This window comes from Miniopterus schreibersii, assembly GCF_964146895.1.
Source record: "Miniopterus schreibersii genome assembly, chromosome: 16".
NCBI lineage: Eukaryota > Metazoa > Chordata > Mammalia > Chiroptera > Miniopteridae > Miniopterus > Miniopterus schreibersii.
In genome coordinates this window covers 18,202,924-18,221,802 of record NC_138116.1, presented here as the reverse complement: position 1 = coordinate 18,221,802, position 18,879 = coordinate 18,202,924, and the positions used below count along the sequence as shown (strand labels likewise).

General features: G+C 54.3%; 2 protein-coding genes across 4 annotated transcripts in view; one reads left to right on the top strand and one right to left on the bottom strand.

The window, feature by feature from the left end:
• ACSF2 (acyl-CoA synthetase family member 2) overlaps window positions 1–17,659 on the top strand; it is a 29,437-nt gene extending 11,778 nt beyond the window's left edge. For all 3 annotated transcript variants that reach the window (XM_081161219.1, XM_081161221.1, XM_081161220.1), the window contains exons 2-16: window positions 4,703–4,898; window positions 5,259–5,387; window positions 5,648–5,701; window positions 6,074–6,192; window positions 6,330–6,495; window positions 7,062–7,157; window positions 7,295–7,452; window positions 7,744–7,835; window positions 8,118–8,194; window positions 14,429–14,536; window positions 15,715–15,866; window positions 16,690–16,831; window positions 16,922–17,032; window positions 17,175–17,243; window positions 17,508–17,659. In XM_081161219.1, coding sequence (XP_081017345.1) covers window positions 4,703–4,898; window positions 5,259–5,387; window positions 5,648–5,701; window positions 6,074–6,192; window positions 6,330–6,495; window positions 7,062–7,157; window positions 7,295–7,452; window positions 7,744–7,835; window positions 8,118–8,194; window positions 14,429–14,536; window positions 15,715–15,866; window positions 16,690–16,831; window positions 16,922–17,032; window positions 17,175–17,243; window positions 17,508–17,558 — 1,720 coding nt within the window. In that variant the 3' untranslated portion in view covers window positions 17,559–17,659. The remainder of the gene's footprint in view (window positions 1–4,702; window positions 4,899–5,258; window positions 5,388–5,647; window positions 5,702–6,073; window positions 6,193–6,329; window positions 6,496–7,061; window positions 7,158–7,294; window positions 7,453–7,743; window positions 7,836–8,117; window positions 8,195–14,428; window positions 14,537–15,714; window positions 15,867–16,689; window positions 16,832–16,921; window positions 17,033–17,174; window positions 17,244–17,507) is intronic.
• On the bottom strand, window positions 8,378–12,586 carry CHAD (chondroadherin). The gene is made up of 4 exons (XM_081161222.1): window positions 11,494–12,586; window positions 9,518–9,681; window positions 9,099–9,244; window positions 8,378–8,906 (listed from the first exon to the last, which is right to left on the bottom strand). The coding sequence occupies exons 1-3, from the start codon at window positions 12,265–12,267 to the stop codon at window positions 9,103–9,105; spliced, it is 1,080 nt and encodes a 359-aa protein (XP_081017348.1). The 5' UTR covers window positions 12,268–12,586; the 3' UTR covers window positions 8,378–8,906; window positions 9,099–9,102.
• Window positions 17,660–18,879: the final 1,220 nt, after the last annotated feature.

The window sequence follows — 18,879 nt, the reverse complement described above, 5'->3', positions numbered from 1 at the left end:
AGATAAACCTGTTACTAAAGAAGTTATACGCTTGTTGCACAACCACGCACCATGACCTGCCCAGGTAGGAATTTATGGTCAGATCACCCTACTTTCCATAGAACCTCCTTTTTTGGCCACAGTGCATAGCAGAGAAAACCAATTTCCCTTTTGCTTAAAGGAGATGGAGCTACTTTTTCTGGGAGACAGCCAGTCTGTAGCTTGCATGGTGCATCCTGCCGTCAGACTCCAGCCCCCTTCTGTCTTGCTGCTCTGTGGTGTCCAAGCTCACCAGGTAGTCCAAGATAGCTGCCATTCTTTTCATGTTACAAGCTGCATTCATGCTGGCCAGAAAAAAGAAGAGATGAACCTTCCCTTTGAGGACTCTTCTCAGAAGTTACACCCACTACCTGTCTTTAAATCCCATTGGCCAGCCTGACCAGTGTAGGTCAGTTAATTGAGCTTCATCTCAGGTACCAGCAGGTCGCCGGTTCAATTCCAAACCTGTCAGGGCTCGATCCCCAGTAGGGGGCATGCAGGAGCCAGCCGATCAATATTTCTCATTGATGTTGCTCTCTCCCTCTCCCTCTCCCTCTCCCTCTCCCTCTCCCTCTCCCTCTCCCTCTCCCTCTCCCTCTCCCTCTCCCTCTCCCTCTCCCTCTCCCTCTCCCTCTCCCTCTCCCTCTCCCTCTCCCTCTCCCTCTCCCTCTCCCTCTCCCTCTCCCTCTCCCTCTCCCTTCCTCTCTCTGAAATCAATAAAAATATATATACATATATATACATATATACATATATATGCATATACACACACACACATATATATATATATATATATATATATATATATATATATATATATATATATATATATATATATATCTCATCCACCAGAACTTAACCTTTGGGCCAGATCACCTGCTGGGGAAGCTTGAAAATGTGGTCTCTATTCCATATGGCCAGAGAAACATCTGCGGGTGTATTGTTAAGGAAGAAGGGGCTGTTGGAGGTCTCTGTCACAGCATCTATCAGAGCTGCTGGGAGACAGAGGAGATAGCACATGTGACAATTGAACTGGATTTTTTTTTTGCTTGTAAATCGTCCTGTTCATTTGCAAACTAGATTTTCCAAGAGGCCACTGCCCAGTCTGAAAATAATGGTGAAAGGGGAGAAAACCAAGTTACAAACCAAATAGGACTGTGGGTCATTGTGAGAATAGGAGAATGCCTGTTGTGAAACAGACACACACACCCGCCGCCACCACACACACACACACACACACCCACACACACACACCTTCAATGCTTTGTTGCACAATGAGACCATTAAACTGGCAGAGATTTGCGCTTTGCTGCCTCCTAATCCAGAGGCTGGGCTGTGTGAGGTGGCCTGCTTGGCCTTCAAGGGCAGTGGTTATCCACTGACTGTGGAAAATGTAGGTATAATTATGATTCACCAGTTGTAAGCAACAGAAACCCAACTAAAATTGTCATTAATTAATTAATATTTTAGATTCCACTTATAAGTGAGGTTATGCAATATTTGTCTTTCTGTGTCTGGCTTCACTTAGTATAATGTCCTTCATGTTTCATTCGTGTTATCACAAATGGAGTTCAGCTACTTTTTCCCCCCCAAACTGGGTTAAATTTAGAGGGGCCCTGGCTGGTGTGGCTCAGTCGGTTGGGTGGCGTCCCGTGCACCAAAAGATTGTGGGTTCAATTCCCTGTCAGGGCGCATGCCCAGGTTGTGGACTCGATCCTTGATAGGGGGTGTGCAGGAGGCAGCAGATCAATGTCTTGCTCTCACATTGATGTTTCTCTCTCTCCCTCTCCCTTCCTCTCACTCTAAAAAAAAAAATCAATTAAAAATATTTTAAAAAAAAACATTTTTTTAAAGAACATATTAAAAATGTTTTTTAAGAAGGAATTTATTGGCTTTTGATAGTGAAAAGTTCCAAGGTGGGTAGACTTACATGGCTGGGTCTAGGGATTCAACAACCTCAGGATTAAGTTGGCCACTGTGTCTCCCTGTTTCTGTTTCCCTCTGTCTCTCTCCTTCTCTCCCTACTTTCCCCTGTGTTGGCTTTCTTCTTAAGCAGGTTCTCTCTACATGCTTGCTCTTGCAACTATGGCTTTGGCAAACCCAAAGAAAAGAATATATCTATTTCCCAGTGGGCAAAAATGGGTGCCCTTACTGATCTAGCATAACCAAATCAGGGGGCTTTGGCTAGAAATAAGTGATGAAGTTTTATTCAAGGCTCTTAGGATTTTCAAACCATAAACACAACTAGGCAATATGCAGAGTGTTCAAAGAAGAGTAAAAAGCTTAGAGATCTCATAGTAAAAATTGCATTCTTGAGAATGAATTCTTAGCTCCTAGATTGTTCTGAGATGCTAATCTTCCAGATATCCAGTGGACACACAAACTTTCTTTCAGGGGATAACTAGAGGGTCATCAGGAGGATATCCATATAAAACTTTAAGTTCCTGGGCTAGTTAAAGCAAGAATAGAATCATTTCCTCATGCCTCAGCCTACTTGATTTTAGCAATTTAGCAGCTTGACTGGAGTGACTCCGTTTTATTTCTTCACTCTATTCCTCACCCTCTACAGTATGCCAGTGAGGTAAGAATGTAGGGTACACAGTCTTTCTTGAGGGGTGACCACTGGGAACCACCTCAGCAGTTCTTTAGGTTTATCAACCTGTGGACAGTAATGAGTGTGGACTCACAGGATCTCAGTCCCCTGCAATTCTTGGCTGTTTTCTGCCCAGAACACCTGCAGGAACCACCCAGCTTAGGTGGCTCACCACAGCCCTTTGAGAAGATTGTTTGGAGAATTCAGATGACATTCCCTGGAGAATTATCCCTGATTCAGACCCCGAACTTTATAGGTGGGGAAGCTGAGGCCTAGAGAGGATAAGTCCTGTGTCTTAATTTGGATTCCCCTGAGAACAAGGACTTGGGTGCTGGTGGTTTGTTTGTGATCCTAGGAAACAGGAGTGAGAGAGTGGGAAGAGAGGAGAGAAAGAGATGCCAATATCGGCTGTGTTATTAAAGCTGTCACCGCAGGCAACCATGGTTTTACTCACCAGGACCTCTGAGAAGGTACAGCTGCTTCCCAGAACTGCCCCGCTGCAGAAAGGGAGACTTGAGGAGGTCCCTGAGCAGACAGACTCCCAAGGAACTGTCGCAGCAGCTGAAACCAGAGATGCACTGAGGAGATGTGACCCGGGACACCTACGGCACCTGCCACAGCCACTCACCCAGCCAGCAGCACAGCTCAGGCCTCCCACCCCACCTAGTGCTTGCTGGCTCCTTACAGAGCTGCAGCAGCCCCCCACTCAGTCCCCCACTGTGTGACTCATCCTTCCCTCCCCAGCTCTAGCTCAGGAGTCAAGCCAGGGCCACCTCCCCATCTGTCCGCATCCATACCCACCCTTCTGTGAGATGACAGCCGTTCCTCTCCCTTGTACAAGGTAACCCAGTTTTGCTCCCCCCTGCCCTGTATACCTTGTTTTCCCCAGAAATTCTCCCCACAAGCCATAACCGATCAATCAACGAAAGATAGCCATGGTATTTTTAGCAGCTGCAGAATTGAATCATCAGGATTGGGCCTCGGGGCCCACACCACCCAGTGGTGGCCTGGAAGGCTGGAACCTGGAGCATGCCCTCTGACGGGGACTGTTACGCTCCTACTAGGCCTGGGTGGGAGCCCAGCTGCTGTCACCCAGGGTGGGCAAGCGAGCACACTGGCCTAAGCATGTGATACTTGGACTTCTGGAGACCTTTTTCGGTTTTGTTTCTTTAATAATTAATAGACTTATTATTTTGCTGTTAACCCTCACCCAAGGTTATTTTTTCCATTGATTTTTTAGAGAGAGTAGAAGGCAGAGAGGGAGGGGGGAGAGAGAAAGAGAGAGAGAGAGAGAGAAACATCGACGCGAGAGAGACATTGATTGGTTGCCTTCCCACACCCCCCGATTGGGGCTGGGGATGGAACCTGCTACCCAGGTATGTGGTCTTGACTGGGAATCGAACCTGCGACCCTTCGGTGTATGGGCCAATGCCCTACCCACTGCTCAGGGCAATAGACTGGATTTTTAAAGTACAGTTTTAGAGTTACACAATAACTGATCAGGTCCAACTAGAATTCCATATACTCACCCCACCCCAGACAGTTTCCCCTGTTATTAACATCTTGCATTAGTGTAGTGCATTTGTTACAATTAGTGCACCGACATGGATACACAATTATGGACTAGAGTCTATAGTTTACATTAAGGTTTACTCCTTGTGTTGGACTATTCTGTGGATTTTGACAAATGCCCAGGGGCTTTTTTATCAGGGTGTCGTGTCTGGGATGAGGCCTTTGTTCTTAGCCCTCTCAGGCAACCTCTCTGCTTAGCCAAAGCAATGTGATTTGCCTCAGTTTCCTTTCCCAGTGTTTTTGCACCAAGGCTCCAGGCTGCTGGCACTGAGTGGAGACTGGAGAGTAGGATGGGAAAAAGACCCTTCTCTCTGACTAAGGACAGGAAGTCAGATTCTGGTTTGGGTCTCCCAAGGGTGAAGCAGCCCCTAAGCTCAGGGGCGATGGTTCCTGGGGATGGGGCAGATCTGACCGTTTCTGCAGTGGTCCCTACCACTTTGGAAGCAGCCTACCTCCCAGCTGGGTGTGCCAGGGAGGCCTGTCCTGGAGCAGTGGAGCCCATGGCACCTCTCCCCACAGTTCCGGAGACGAAGATCGCACTGCCCCCCTGCCTATCGGAGGCCTTAGCTACGTCCAGGGCTACACCAAATTTCGTCTGATCAACAAGACCGTGGGACATTGCCTGGATGCCACAGCACAGAGGTTCCCGGACCGAGTGGCCTTGATTGTGGTCCATGAAAACATCAGGATGACCTTTGCCCAGCTCAAGGAAGAGGTGGGTCATGACCTTAAACCCTGAACGTGGGAAGGTGCTAGCCCCCAGGCTTTCCTGGCTGGGTGGAACCACAAGGGCGGCACCTGACCGTGGGGCAGAGTGTTGGGGCTGCCAGAGAACCCCAGGGGACGTTAGGAGATGGGGACAGGACTGAGGCAGAGGTGGCCCAGATGCCTCCTGCGTCAGTTACGCTGGGGGCACTTAGTAACTCTGTGTATTCCATGCCTCACTCCAGATCCACTAAAGCCTTGTTCCTAGGTGACTCTGATGTGAACCCCTGGGCCGAGGGCTGAGGCAGGAGTCAGAACCCCTTCCTGCTTGCCCACACCTTACCCTTTGTGCCCTATCTGTTTACACCAGGTGGACAAAGCTGCTTCTGGGCTCCTGAGTATTGGCCTTCGCAAGGGTGACCGGCTGGGCATGTGGGGACCCAACTCCTATGCGTGGGTGCTCATGCAGCTGGCCACAGCCCAGGCGGGCATCATTCTGGTGAGGAGGGGCTGACCTGGCACAGCTGGGTATGCAGGGGGACATCATTCATCGCAAGCCCGCTGGCCTCTTGGTCTCAGAACCAAACAAGGGCCTGTATGGGTATTTGGGTTGCTTTCTCCTGAAGCTACCAAGGGGAACCCGAGGGGCAGGGTGCTACCTCTGTCTACACCATGTTTCTGTGCCTACTGAGGGTGAAGGGGTAACGAGAGGGACGGGGTATGCCCAGGACACTGACATACCCTTGCTGTCTCCACCAGGTATCTATGAATCCAGCCTACCAGGCTATGGAACTGGAGTATGCCCTCAAGAAGGTAGGATCCGTTCCTGGGGCCGGGGCTGGGCGGGTGCCTGGAACAGGGGACTTCCAGTTGTCACAGAGGGCTGATGGGGTGGGCTGGGTGTGCGCAGGTGGGTGCTACCTGCAGTCTGTCCTTCCTTAGGCTGTGAGTGGGTGGGAGGAGGAGGGAGCTGGGCAGATACAAAGCTCGTGTGTGTGCTGGGGCGTGGTGCACGCGTGTGTCGTGGCAGTGGTGTGTGAGTGAGTTGGTATGTGCTGGGGCATGGTGCACGTGTGTGTCAGGGCAGCGGTGCACGTGTGAGAGAGAGAACAGCTTTTAGAGTGGACTCCACTACATTCCAGTGTGGGGCTTTCTGCTGACTGGGGAGGGGACTCCCTCCCACAGGTGGGCTGCACAGCCCTCGTGTTCCCCAAGCAATTCAAGACCCAGCAGTACTACAGCATCCTGAAGCACATCTGCCCAGAGTTGGAGAAGGCCCAGCCGGGGGCCTTGAGGAGTCATAGGTGGGGATGTCCCGGGTTGGGAAGGGTGTGTTATGTGGCATCCTGGCCCCCTTGCCCCCTACCCATGCCCAGGGAGGAGGCTGTTGTCTGTGGGCCCTCCCTCAGCCCCTGACTCTCTTCATGCTCCCTACCCTCAGGCTCCCAGATCTGACCACAGTCATCTCAGTGGACACCCCTCTGCCAGGGACAATGTTCCTGGATGATGTGATGGCAGCTGGAAGCAAAGAGCAGCATCTGGCTGAGCTCCGATACGCCCAGCAGTTCCTGTCCTGCCATGACCCAGTCAATATCCAGTTTACCTCGGTAAGGCAGAGGTCTTTAGGACACACGCCCAGGCTGGCATGCTAACCCCTGCCTGTCCCTGTGACCCTTCCCCGAGACTGAGGACGCAACTAAGGTCAGGAGTGCAGACACCCTTCTCCTGGGGCTCGCCCTAGCGGTCCTCTCTGACCTAGAAGACGTCAGCAACTAGTGTCCTTGCCACATGTCCCCTTCCCCTGGCTCTCTTCTCCCCAGCACAGTGGCAGATGCACTGTGCCACCGCAGGTCAGAGCTGGTGGAGCCTGCCCCCTCATTTAGCAGATGGGGAAGTTGAGGCCCAGAAGCAGAATCTGCTGCTAGGTCACAGAGTTCTCAGAGCCGCTTTATGAGTGGCATGGAGAACAGAGACCTTAGATTCCACATTTCTGGATCCTAACACCTGGCGCCATGAAGGCACGTGATAAACTTTTGTGAACGTGTATTGAATGAATGAACGGGTCTGAGGCAACAGTCCCAGTCTCCTGACTCCCAGTCCAGTGCTCTTCTATATAGGGCATGAGGAGATGGGGAGACAGAAGAGGCCAAGTGTCACCTGTGTGTCTTCTCAGGGGACGACAGGCAGCCCCAAGGGAGCCACCCTTTCCCACTACAACATTGTCAACAACGCCAACATCATAGGGGAGCGCTTGAGACTGCACCTGAAGGTGAGGGGGCGCTGGCGCAGGCTTGCCGGCACCCTGCATGGGTGGGGGTCTCCCTGGGCTCTCCCTGCTGGCTAGAGGAACTAGCTTCTGGGGCTCCTGGCTCCAGGACAGACCTAGCCTCCTGCCTCCATCTCCAGACACCAGAGGAGTCACGGGTGATCCTGCCCACCCCCCTGTACCACTGCCTGGGTTCTGTGGGGGGCACAATGGTGAGCATGATGCACGGTGTCACCCTCATCCTGTCCTCCCCGATTTTTGATGGCAAGAAGGCGCTGGAGGCCATCAGCAAAGAGAGGTGGGCATCAGTGGGCAGCTACCTACCTGCTGGCTCATGAGACCCTCCTATTCCTCATGCCTGGGCCCTGATCCCCCTCCAGGATGTCTCCCCCCTCCAGCCAGGAGAGATGGAGACTGGGCAGTGGGGGACCGCAGGAGAGCACTGGCGCCTGCCTCCAAAGAGCTTCTCCTGCCTCTTTCCCACAGTTGTATCCTTGGCCCTTACTACGGGCTCAAGGTGGGTGGGTGAGAAGAGGGAGTTCCCTTCCACATCCAAGCCTGATTTTGAGATGCTCTCCCCCCTATACAGAGGCTCCTTCCTGTATGGCACCCCCACAATGTTTGTGGACATTCTGAACCAGCCAGACTTCTCCAGTTACGACATCTCATCCATGCGTGGAGGTGGGATGGGGCCAAGGGTGGTCAGGCCAGGATTAGCCTGGGTGAGCTAGAGGTACAACCAGTCCTTCATGGAGGGGGCAAAAAGGTCACTGAAGAAACATGGGTGGAAGGGAGGCAGATTCCTAGCCACCCTGGGTACCAGCCCAAGGCCAGCTGCCAAGTGTAGGAACAGGTCCAGGGGCAGGGAAGATGAGGGGATGTTCCCTAGAAAGAGCTGCAGGCGAAGGGGTTCCTCTGGGCCTGGAGAAAGGGAGAGCCGTGCCAGCCCTCTCTCTGATTCAGGTGTGATTGCTGGGTCCCCTGCACCCCCGGAGCTGATCCGAGCCATCGTCAGCAAGCTGAACGCAAAGGAGCTTGTGGTGAGTGGTGGCTGGGGCTGAGGCTGTGTGCGAGAGGCAGGCCAGCCTGGGAGTGGGCATGAGCCCAGATCTCCAGGGTAGACCCTCTCAGCCCACCCTCCTTCCAGAAAGCAGATGTGAGAAAATGCAATCTGACCTCATCAGCAGCTGGCGAGTCATGGAGATAGGGAACAACAGGAAGTAAATATTATACATACATAAATTTATACTTATAGAAATCTGGGGAAGAAATGCAGCATGGGGGATATTTGGCAAAGCACCGGTATCCTGCTGGAGCGTCCTGGCAGGCAGGGGCTGGTAGAGTTGGAGTGTGGGCTTAAGACCCTTTCTGGAAACAAGGGGTGGGGCAAGGATCTGATGTTTGTTTCTAAATGGAAGGGAAAGGGGAGCAGACGGAGGGAAGATTCTGGAAGGGTGGCCATCCTGATGACCACCCAGTTCTGGTTCTGAAGGATTTGAGGGTCTTGGCAACAGCTTCTTTGAGAGGAGCCACGGCAGAGGGGCCAGGTGTGATGGAGCCCTCACTGTCAGGTAGAGAGGTGGAGCTGGGTTCATGCTGGAGGCCTGAGTCCCCCTGCCAGGACAGGTCCAGGTGTGGACAGCTCTGTGCATGAGCAGAGGCTGTGGGAGCAGGTGGGGTCAGAGATGGGGAGGTCAGTAGTTTCTCCAGCAGAAGGCAGAGACCAGTCACCGGGACTGGCTGGACTGGGACCTGCAGTGAGGCAAGGATTGGTGTCAGGACTCCAGTCACCCAGATGATGCTTGGAGAGAATGGTGGGAGCCTTGGATGGTATCCCTTATCCCTTTAGAAGGGAGCCCCAGTTCCCCTCCACTCCCTGCACTCCCCTCTTTGGGGAGGGAGTGCCCTGGGACACTCTCCTCACTAGCCCTGCCCTGTCCCCACCTGTTTAATGGCGACCAGCTTTCTTGGACCTCTTAGTGGGGAACTTGCAGCTGCGGAAGGCGTCCGTGTCACGGATGTGCTGGCCCCTAAACTTGGCAGGCGAGGCACAAGTGGCATCAGGGCGGGAAGTCTTGGCTTCTAGCCACCTGGAGAGACAGCAAAATTCTGGGTGGGGTGGGAAAGAAATGTGGCAATGCTGGGGGTGGGGACTGTGAGGTGTGGGGCCAGGAATCACTTGGCTCCAGGAAAGTCTGGGAACTGTCATCTTCATTTCACAAATGCAGGGCTTGAAGAACTCCCACCTATCAAGTAGCAGATCCAGGCCATATGCCCAGGATGTCTTAGTGCAGAGCCAGTGTATCTCCATTGCACCTCATGAGGGCGGGTAAGCTCTGGGGGTGGCTTGGGGGTGCTCTCACCTCCGGAGGCCCCGGAGCTGGCAGGTACACTTCCAGGGGTTGTTGGTGAGAGTGAGGGACTCCAGGTTGTCAAAGGGGAAGTTGGAGGGCAGCTGGGTCAGGCGGTTGTTCTCCAGATGGACGTTTTTCAGCGTGGTCACACCCACGAAGGCACCATCGGAGAACTGGGGAGCAAAGTGGGCACTAGTGAGCACCCCAGCCCCAGTGTCCAGCCTCTCCCAGCTCTATGGCCCCAGAGGGACAAGGTCCTTCCCTGGACATAAGCAGTAGCACCTTGAGGAGTGTCACAATGTGACCAAGTTGTCTCTGATGATTTAATACAAACAACCACCTTTTGAGATAGCTGGTATTAATTTCAATATGCAGATGGGAGGGAAAAGTTAAGTCCCTTGCCCAGGGTCACACTAGGGAGTAAACAGTAGCTGTAGGACCACACCTAGCTCCTCTGCCCCTGGCACCACATTCCCTGCACAAACACTGCCACTGGGGAGGCAGCCAGAGTTTGGCCCCAGCGGCCCAAGCTGGCACATGGTGAAGCTGGTCAGTGTTTGGTGGGGTGGGCAGTAGGCCCAGGCTCTCCACAGTCCTAGGGTCCTGGGACTTCCCCCAGCTCTGTCCTCACTGTTCCCTCACTGCCTGCCAGAAACTATTTGTGGAGCCTCCTTGGTGGAGCCTTTGGCCAGGTTGGACAGCTCCAGAGGAAACGTTCTATTGGTGCCCACATCTTGGCCCAGGCGTCACAGATCCTGCCTGGCCTCCCCTGCCCCAAGTCAGTCCCTGCTCCCCCTGCTCTGCTGCCCACTGAAAAGCTGCTCTGGCACTGGGGGAGGGGGGCACAGGGGACTCTGACTTCAGCTGGGTAGGGGCCAGGCTGAAGAAGAGCAGGCTCCATCCCTGCAGACAAAGGTTGGCTGCCTTCCAGGTTTGTTTCTGTCCTTATGTCCATGCCTGTGGCCAGAGAGGGGTGTGACGTTCTCTGGTAAGCAGGCTGTGCTGATGACTGTCTCCCTTACCTTGCCCTGGTGCCTGCCCAAACCTGGCCGAAACCCCTGTGCCAGAGCAATGTTTCCAGACCCCAAAAGGGATTCCACTTGGACCCAAGGTAGCTCTACCTGGCCAGGTGTTGAGCATCACAAGGGAGGAAGGATTCAATGAGGTTGCAGCCAGGAGATGGGTCTGTCTGGTGACTGGGGTGGGGAGGGGACAGTGAAACGCATCTAGTCTTCCCTGTAGGGAGACACCTGGGGACCTGTGCCAAAGGTTGACAATGGTGTGTGGTCCTTGCCTTTGCCCTTCACAGAGCTCTTGGGTGCCATGCCTACAATCTGGGGGAGCCTCTGGTCCCTGGTCCCCATTCCATTGAAACGGACCTGAGAATGCAGTGGAATATGTATGTGGACTAGGGGCGGGGGCATCCACCAGGGCCTCTAGGGTGCGTGGAGGAGGTCTTCCTCAGGTATTTGCTCCCGCCTCACTCCCCAGCCCCCCCGCCCCCCCACAGCACACATGCACACCCCCTTCCAGGAACAGGGTCTCTTTGTGGGCCTGATTCACCCAGCTCCTCTGGAAGTCTCCTCAATAAACAAACCTTCCTTTATGGGGTGGTAGGTTTACTGGAGACGGGAAAAACAGTAGAGGAGGGGCAGAAGGCCCAACAGGAAGAGGTGGCTGCTGCCCACAGTGGGGGGTGTGGGAGCACTGGACATGCTTCCTAGGGGCCATTGGTGGGGCCAGGACAGCCCTGCTCCATTTATAAGTAGAAATGCTAGGAGGGCAGTGGCTGAGACTAGGGACAGGGGCTGCAGGGCAGGGTGGGGATGTGACAAGATGAGGGACAGAGCTCCTTACCTTGGAGATAGCCAGAGGGACAGAGGCAATTTTAAGGGAGAGGGAGTGGTGCCCAGCTGTGGCCCTGGATCCTGGCCTCCAGGCAGAAAATAAGGAGCCAGGGCAGAGCTCTGCGGCCAGGAGCTCACCTTCTCCAGGTTGGTGTTGTCCAGCCAGAGGGTCTCCAGGTACCTGCCGAAAGACTGGAACGCATTGTCAGGGATGCTCTTCAGGGGGTTGTGGGACAGCTTCAGCTCCTCCACTACCCGCAGCTTGCTCAGTGCAGCCGAGGGGTAGCTGGACAACTGGTTCCTGTCCAGGTGGAACTTGGCGAGGTTCTCCACGTCGTCCAGGGCTCCGGGCTGCAGGGAGCTGATGGCGTTTTCTGACAGGTAGAGCCAGCGCAGGTCCTTGGCGCCTTGGAAGGCGCCGGCCCGCAGCTCGCGGATCTTGTTGTTGTTGAGCTGCAGGATGAAGAGGTTGACCAGCGGGGACAGCAGCCCCCGGGGCAGCTCTGTCACTTTGTTGTGGTCCAGGTAGAGGTAGGTGAGCTCGGTCAGGTCGTCGAAGGCGCCAGCGCGCAGCACGCGGATGTCGTTGTGGGACAGGTACAGGTAGATGAGCTGCTTGAGGCCCCTGAAGGCGCCCGCGGCCACCTCGCGGATCTGGCAGTGCTGCAGGTGCAGCGACACCAGGTTGGGCATGGACCGAAAGGAGTTGGCAGCCAGCACCGGGAAGTTGTTGCGCTGTAGGTTGAGTAGTTTGGTCTTCTCCGATACCTTGGGGATCTTCTGCAGTCCCACCTTGTCGCAGATGACGTGCTGCAGGTCTCCGTGGCAGTGGCAGTTCTGGGGGCAGGCGGCCAGCGCCGGCAGCAGGCCGGCCAGGAGGCCGAGGCTGAGCAAGAGGACCGGGCAGGCCATGGCGGGGCGCCTGGGGCCGGGCTGGGGCGGCCGCGACGACGGCGGCGGGGCACGCGCGGTGGGAAGTCCTGGGCTCTCGGTCTCCCGCCCTATTTATACGGTGGCCCTGACCACAACCGACGGCTGGAGCCAGCTCCTACGTGGAGCATCGAGGCCACCGGGCTTAACTCCCTCCCGCCCGGGATGCGCCCCCGCCCTGCACTGGGAGGGGGCGGCCCCTCCCCCAGCTGCGACCTTGCGGGACTGGGGCCGTGGTCCTCAGCCCTGTCCCCTGCTCTCAGGTCCAGCTTCTCTCCAGACCCTCTAGCTCCTCTCCCCCGGCTTTGTTTGGGGTGGGCGGGGGTGTTTAGAGCCCTGTGATTACACCGCAGGGATGGAGGCGGTCCGTGAACGTATTTATTTGCTCAAGTTCGAGCCTCCAGGCCGCCCCCCCATACGCGCTGGGCCGGGTGCCCTGGACCCGGGGAGGGAGGAAGCGGGGCCGGACAGCCGGACGCGAGTCTCGCCGCGGTCGGCCAGCCGCGGCGCTTTAATGGGGCTCTTGTGCGGCGCCGGCGGAGCGTGCGGGCCGCGCTGGCGTCGGGCTCCCCCTTCTGGCTGCACTCGCAGCCAGCCCCGGGGAGCCGGGCGCTCCTTCCCCACCCTTGGACTTGCCTCGGCCACCTCTCTACCGGCCTGAAGCTTGGGAGTTTTCCCTGCATCCACTCTCCCCTTTTTTCTATGGCTGAAGACTAACCAGAAAAGTGTGTGTGAATGGGGGGGGGGGGGTGAGGAAAGGAGGGGGGAGTGACCAATAGGACTCGAAAACACACCTGAAGACCACAGGCAGGGAGTCAGGGCAACTGAACAAGCATAGTCCCACCCCACCCCACCCCCTTTTTAATCTCCTTAAAATATCCCATCCCCTCATTCCCATCTCCAGGGTGGTGGCCAGAGTGGCGCCAAGATGTACTTGGCAGAGGCCACACCTGGGCAGTGGCCTCAGGACTGGGGGGGCCCGGTGGGTGAGGGGGCCCAGGTCCTGGCTACAAGGGACCAGCCCTGGACAGCTCAGGTTCTGTGGACAGTCCTGCCCCAGCCAAACAGGCCTCTGTGTCCACTTGCCAGCCATAGTGTTTGGATTCCTGTGGAAAGGGGAGGGTGGGCAGTCAGGGTCTCAGCTTTAGGCTTCCTGGAAGGGAATGTTGTCTGTGTTGGGGGAAGGGGGATGGAACTGGACCCCAGGTCTCACCATACTCCAGCTGTGCCTGAGCTATGCAGCTAACACAGGAAATTGGGGGTGGGGGGGCATGGAGGACAAAGGTCTGGTGTCTTTGCTGACTGGAAAGGACATAGAATACAAAGTGGCTAGCCCTCCCCTCACCCAGTGCCCAGGTATGGGGGCTGCCCCTCATGCAAGCCCCTTTCACCCAGTTGCCTCTAGATGAGGGTCATACTTGGCCCAGGACATTCCCTGATGGTATTTAGGCTCCTCCAAAACTGGCTTCTGGTTTTCTGTTGCTCAGGATGTTCCAACCACTAGAGGGGGAGGGGGGAGGGGGTAGGGGGTAGAGGGGGCCACTGGCTTTTAAAAATCCTTGCTTTGGCTGCATTTTTATTTTGATGGAAATAAAATTCACAGGAAACTCTCCAGAGCTTAGGGGGCACCCACCCCAAGGCCAGGCACTTGTCCCGGGTTTGGGTGGATGGGGCAGGATGGGGGGGTGGGGGATGTATGTGCAGCTCCCAGCTGGACCAAGGCAGGCTGGCTTTCTCATCAAGTTTATGGGACCTTTGGCTTGGAAGGGAGGGGGAGGGGATGCTGTGACCTGAAATCAGGAAGTGGAGCTAAGGCAGCCTGGGGGAGAGAAGGCTGGGCATGGGTAATGCTAGGAGCCACAGACTGGCATGTGGCTGCTCCAGGGAAACAGACTGAGACCCTGGCTAGAATAGAATGGCTTCCCTGCTCTCAATTTCACATCTGGAGCTGTTAGTTGATTAGTCAGCTCAATGTCCCAGTGCCTCTGCCTCCTGACCCCTGACCTCTACCAACTGTGCCTCTCCCCCCACTATTCAGCTGCCCTCCACATTCCCCTGAGTTCCTTCCATTCCCTCAGGGTAGCTCACCCCATCCATCTGCATTTCCCCAGCTCCCTCCAAATATCCTTTCTGGGCCCTCTAGGTTGCTTATGGAACCACAGAGAACAGCCCTGTGACCTTCATGAACTTTCCCGAGGACACCGTGGAGCAGAAGGCCCAAAGTGTGGGCAGAATCCTGCCTCACACAGAGGTGAGCCCCAGACCAGGAACCCCAGACCCCACCTCCTACAGAGACTCCTCATCTTCCCCACAGAAGGGGCTTTCTCTGTGGGCCAAGACCTGAGAGGAAGAGCTGAGCAGCGGCCATGAGCAGCTGCCAGCTGAACTTCTCCACAGCCTCCCTTCCTGTCTGAGGTGTGTTTTTGCCAAGCCCCACTGTCTGTTTTGGGGCAGCCAGGACAGCCTCAAAGAGGAGCCAGAGCACAGAAATTTTTCCTACGCAGCTCTTTCTCTCCCATAGCCCCCCTACCCTCACTTCAACAAAGTTCCTCTTTTCGCTTGGTGTAAACACTGAATTTCCCAAGCTGCCTGTCCCTTTGGGGGTCCCTTGCACCTCAGGGCTGACCCAGATCATCTCTCACTCTCAAATTCCCAACTGTGACTCCTTTTCTGCTCTATCACTGGTGCTTTATGCCAGTCCACACCTGGTTTCCCTTGCCCCCTTGTGCCTTTGCGCCTCTGAGGTCACTGCCAGGGTGCCCCAGCAGCTGCTTTCCCCTAGAGTCAACCGCCGTCCTGGTGTGAATCTTTCCTGCCCTCCTCCCTGGAGTGAGTGTGCAATAACATTAGCCCCTTCCCATGCATCCCACAACCTCACTGCCACTTGGTGGAATGCCCACCTGTGAGGTAGACAGGGCCAGCATAGTTCTCCCCATTTCACAGAGGTGGACACTGAGGCACGCAGAGGCTAAGTTTTCCTTTCACATTGGCTTCGGCCCATTTCTCCGCTAGGCTTTCAGACTCCACCTCTCTGTCGCCTCTCCGGTTCACATGGCCTGGCCACACCACCCTCTTTGGCTTCTCTATTTGCTGCTTAATGGGAAGTAAGAGAACACTCCCTTTTCTTCTGCAGTTTATAGTTCTTCAGCCTGCCTGGCCCTCCATAGGCCTCCTTCTCTGTGGCAGCTCCTGTCCACTCCGTTTCCTCAGCACCCCTGGCCCGGCCCTCACCTGTTCTTGTTGCCCAGCTCAGGTGTCTGATTGGTGATGGATCCACTCTGGCCTTTCTTTCCCTTCTCTGGATCGGATTGGGCAGAGCCAGAGGCTTCATTATTGGGGGGAGGAAAGGCAAAGCTCCCACCCATTCCTGAGCCCCCCATCCTGAAGTGAGAGGGTGGGAGGCCCCCACCTGAAGCTGCCCTGTTCTAGGCCCAGATCATAAACGTGGAGCTGGGGACCATGACAGAGCTGAACACACCAGGAGAGCTGTGGATCCGAGGGTACTGCGTCATGCTGGGCTACTGGGGCGAGCCCCAGAAGACTAAGGAAGTAATTGGACAGGACAAGTGGTATCGGACAGGGTAAGAGGGCGGAGCGGAGCAGAGGGTTTGGTTGCTGAGGGGAAGCTGGGGCTCCTGAGGCTGAGCTGGGAACATTAAACTAGAAGAGGGAGAATATGTGTGTCAGTGTGGCCCCTTCACAGACCCGATGGCCACAGTGTGTAAATGGGGATGATCACAGTCAGTACATAGGGCTCCTGGAAGGATCCAATGTGGTACTGATGAGAGTGCCCAGCACAGTGCACTGCAGCAGGGTCTGTGAAATTGGAGCCAAGATTTAGTCACTCATTTGTTAATGCGACAAATTTTCCTCATTCACCTGCCATGTGCCATCTCTATTCTAGACACTGGCACACCAGTGGGAAGCAAGATGAGCAGGATCCTACTCAGTCAGAGAAGGCCTTTAACTGGGAAATGTTTGAGCTGGGACTTGAATGACAGAAAAGATGCCAAGCCCTGGATGGGTAGCTCAGTTGGTTAGAGCATCGTCCTGATGTGCCAAGGTTGCAGGTTCAATCCCTGGTCAGGCACATACAAGAACCAATCAATGAATACATGAATAGGTAGGACAACAAATCACTCTCTCTCAAATCAATAAATAAAAATAAAATAGAAAGAAGCTGGCTATGAAAAGCATATGTATAGATATGTCGAGAGAAAGAATGTGTTTAGGTATTGGTTTGTTTTTTATCTGCCTCCTCCAGGGAATGTCTTGTTCATGCTGTATCCTCCAGAGTCTAGAGCAAAGCAAGACACATAGTAGGTGGTCAGTAAATGTTTGGTGAATGAGTAAGCCAGCTGGTTGGGGCAGAGGCAAGAGGCCATTTCTGGCCTTTCCTTACAGAGACATTGCCAGCATGGATGAGCAGGGCTTCTGCAAAATCGTGGGCCGCTCCAAGGACATGATTATCCGGGGCGGCGAGAACATCTACCCCGCAGAGCTTGAGGACTTCTTTCACACACACCCAAAGGTGCAGGAAGTACAGGTGAGGCACCCAGTCCAGGAGAGCCCAGGTGAGCCCCAAGAGTAGGAAACACAGATGGGGATGTCTGATCTCTGTCTGTGACTCTGGAAGGTGGTGGGAGTGAAGGACGACCGGATGGGGGAGGAAGTCTGCGCCTGCATTCGGCTGAAGAACGGGGAGGAGACCACGCCAGAGGAGATCAAGGCTTTCTGCAAAGGGAAGGTGGGAGCCTCAATGCACCCCTAGCTGATGGTGCTCTGTTCTTCAACTCCCTTCTCCCTGCCAACCACTCAGCCCACTGTCCCCCTCCCGCAACCCTATGACCCCCACACAGCCTCATGCTTTATCTCCCTCTGGTCTGCAGATCTCCCACTTCAAGATTCCCCGATACGTCGTGTTTGTCACCAACTACCCCCTCACCATCTCAGGAAAGGTGTGTAAGGTGGGGAAGGTGAGGGAGGGACAGGATAGCCTGGGGCCCAGGTGCAGAAGGCCAGGTGGCCCCAACTCTGCCTCCCTCAGGGATGGGTAAGAGTCTGGCAGTAGGATGACCAACTAGTCAAACGCATCCTGGTTTGCCCCAAAGTTTCCTGGCTTTAGCCTGAGAAACTCCTCAGTCTCAGCAAACCAAGATGGTTGGTCACCCAAGCTGGCAGTGGCCACAAGCCTGGCTCTCACTCATTTCTCTTTCCTCCAGGTCCAGAAATTCAAACTTCGCGAGCAGATGGAACGGCATCTCAACCTGTGAATAAAGGGGAGGGAGGTCCTCCCAGGCCCTCCCTGCCCTTCCCCCACATCCCCCTCGTCAGTCTTAGTGATTTGACATAAAGAGCTTCTCTGTTTTCTTTGGTTGATGTCTTGCTGGTGTGGTCCCTTGGCGGCTACTGTGGGACGGAGAGGGAAGAAACCAAAGGGAAACTAGCACTTTCAGACCTATTGCTTATCAACGATGGTGCTAAGCACTTTGGTGTGCATTGTCTACTTAATTTAATCTTCATTCAATCCCTTGAGATACCAAAGGGATTCAGTGAGGATTTTAAAGACTATACTCATTTCTTTTCCATATTGCCACCAGATTAGTCCAGCAAGAAGTATTCTTTTTTAATAACAGCTTCATTAAGATATAATTCACGTACCATCCACTTCACCCATTTATTTTTTTTATTTTTATTTTTTTAAAATATATCTTTAATGATTTCAAAGAGAGGAAAGGAGAGGAATAGAGAGATAGAAACATCAATGATGAGTCATTGATCGGCTGCCTCCTGCACGCCCCCCACTGGGGATCGAGCCCACAACCCGGGCATGTGCCCTGACCGGGAATCAAACCCTGATCGCCTGGATCCTAGGTTGATGCTCAACCGCTGAGCCACGCCCGGCCGGGCACACCCATTTAAAGTATATGATTCATTGGTTTTTAGTATGTTCACAGATATGCACCACCATCATCACAGTCAATTTTGAACATTTGCATCTCCTTAAAAAGAAACTCCATACCCTTTAGCTATCATCCCACATCTCCCTCCCCCCAAACAACCCAACTTGTATGTGTGTGCGTGCGTGTGTATTTCTTGACCCAAGAAATAAGAAGTCCTTCCTGTTTGTAATCTTTATCCCCTTGTCTGTCTGCTCCCAGCAGCAGTGGCCTCCTCCTTTTAGAAAATGAACATACGTTTAGGATGCTCTGGCTGCCACGCACTATGCTAGGTGCTTTCTTAAAATCTTCCCAACAACCCCATCAAGTAGACATTAGTCCCATTTCACAAATGATGAAATGGAAACTCAGGGCAGTTCAGTGTCTTGCCCCAGGCCACACAGCTGGAATTAGAATCTACTTGTCTGACTCCAAAGCCCATGATCTTTCCACTTCCTGGGACAGTTCAGGAGCCTGCTTTCCGAGCCCTTCACCTGAACTCTCACAAATACCATCCCTGACTCTCCTCCCAGCAGATTGGGGGGGGGGGGTGTTGGACCCCAGGAGATGACAGCCTATTCTCCTGGCCTAGCGGTTTCCCCTGGGATTTTTCTGCTCTTTCAAAGTCCAGCCCAAATGTCCTCTCCTCCCATCC

Excerpts from the sequence above, each read along its gene's own strand:
- CHAD (XM_081161222.1), bottom strand. The coding sequence starts at position 12,267 with ATGGCCTGCCCGGTCCTCTTGCTCAGCCTCGGCCTCCTGGCCGGCCTG. Across the intron at positions 9,682-11,493 it reads ACAACACCAACCTGGAGAAG|TTCTCCGATGGTGCCTTCGT; the intron begins GTGAGCTCCTGG and ends TTTGCTCCCCAG. Across the intron at positions 9,245-9,517 it reads CAGCTCCGGGGCCTCCGGAG|GTGGCTAGAAGCCAAGACTT; the intron begins GTGAGAGCACCC and ends CTGTCTCTCCAG.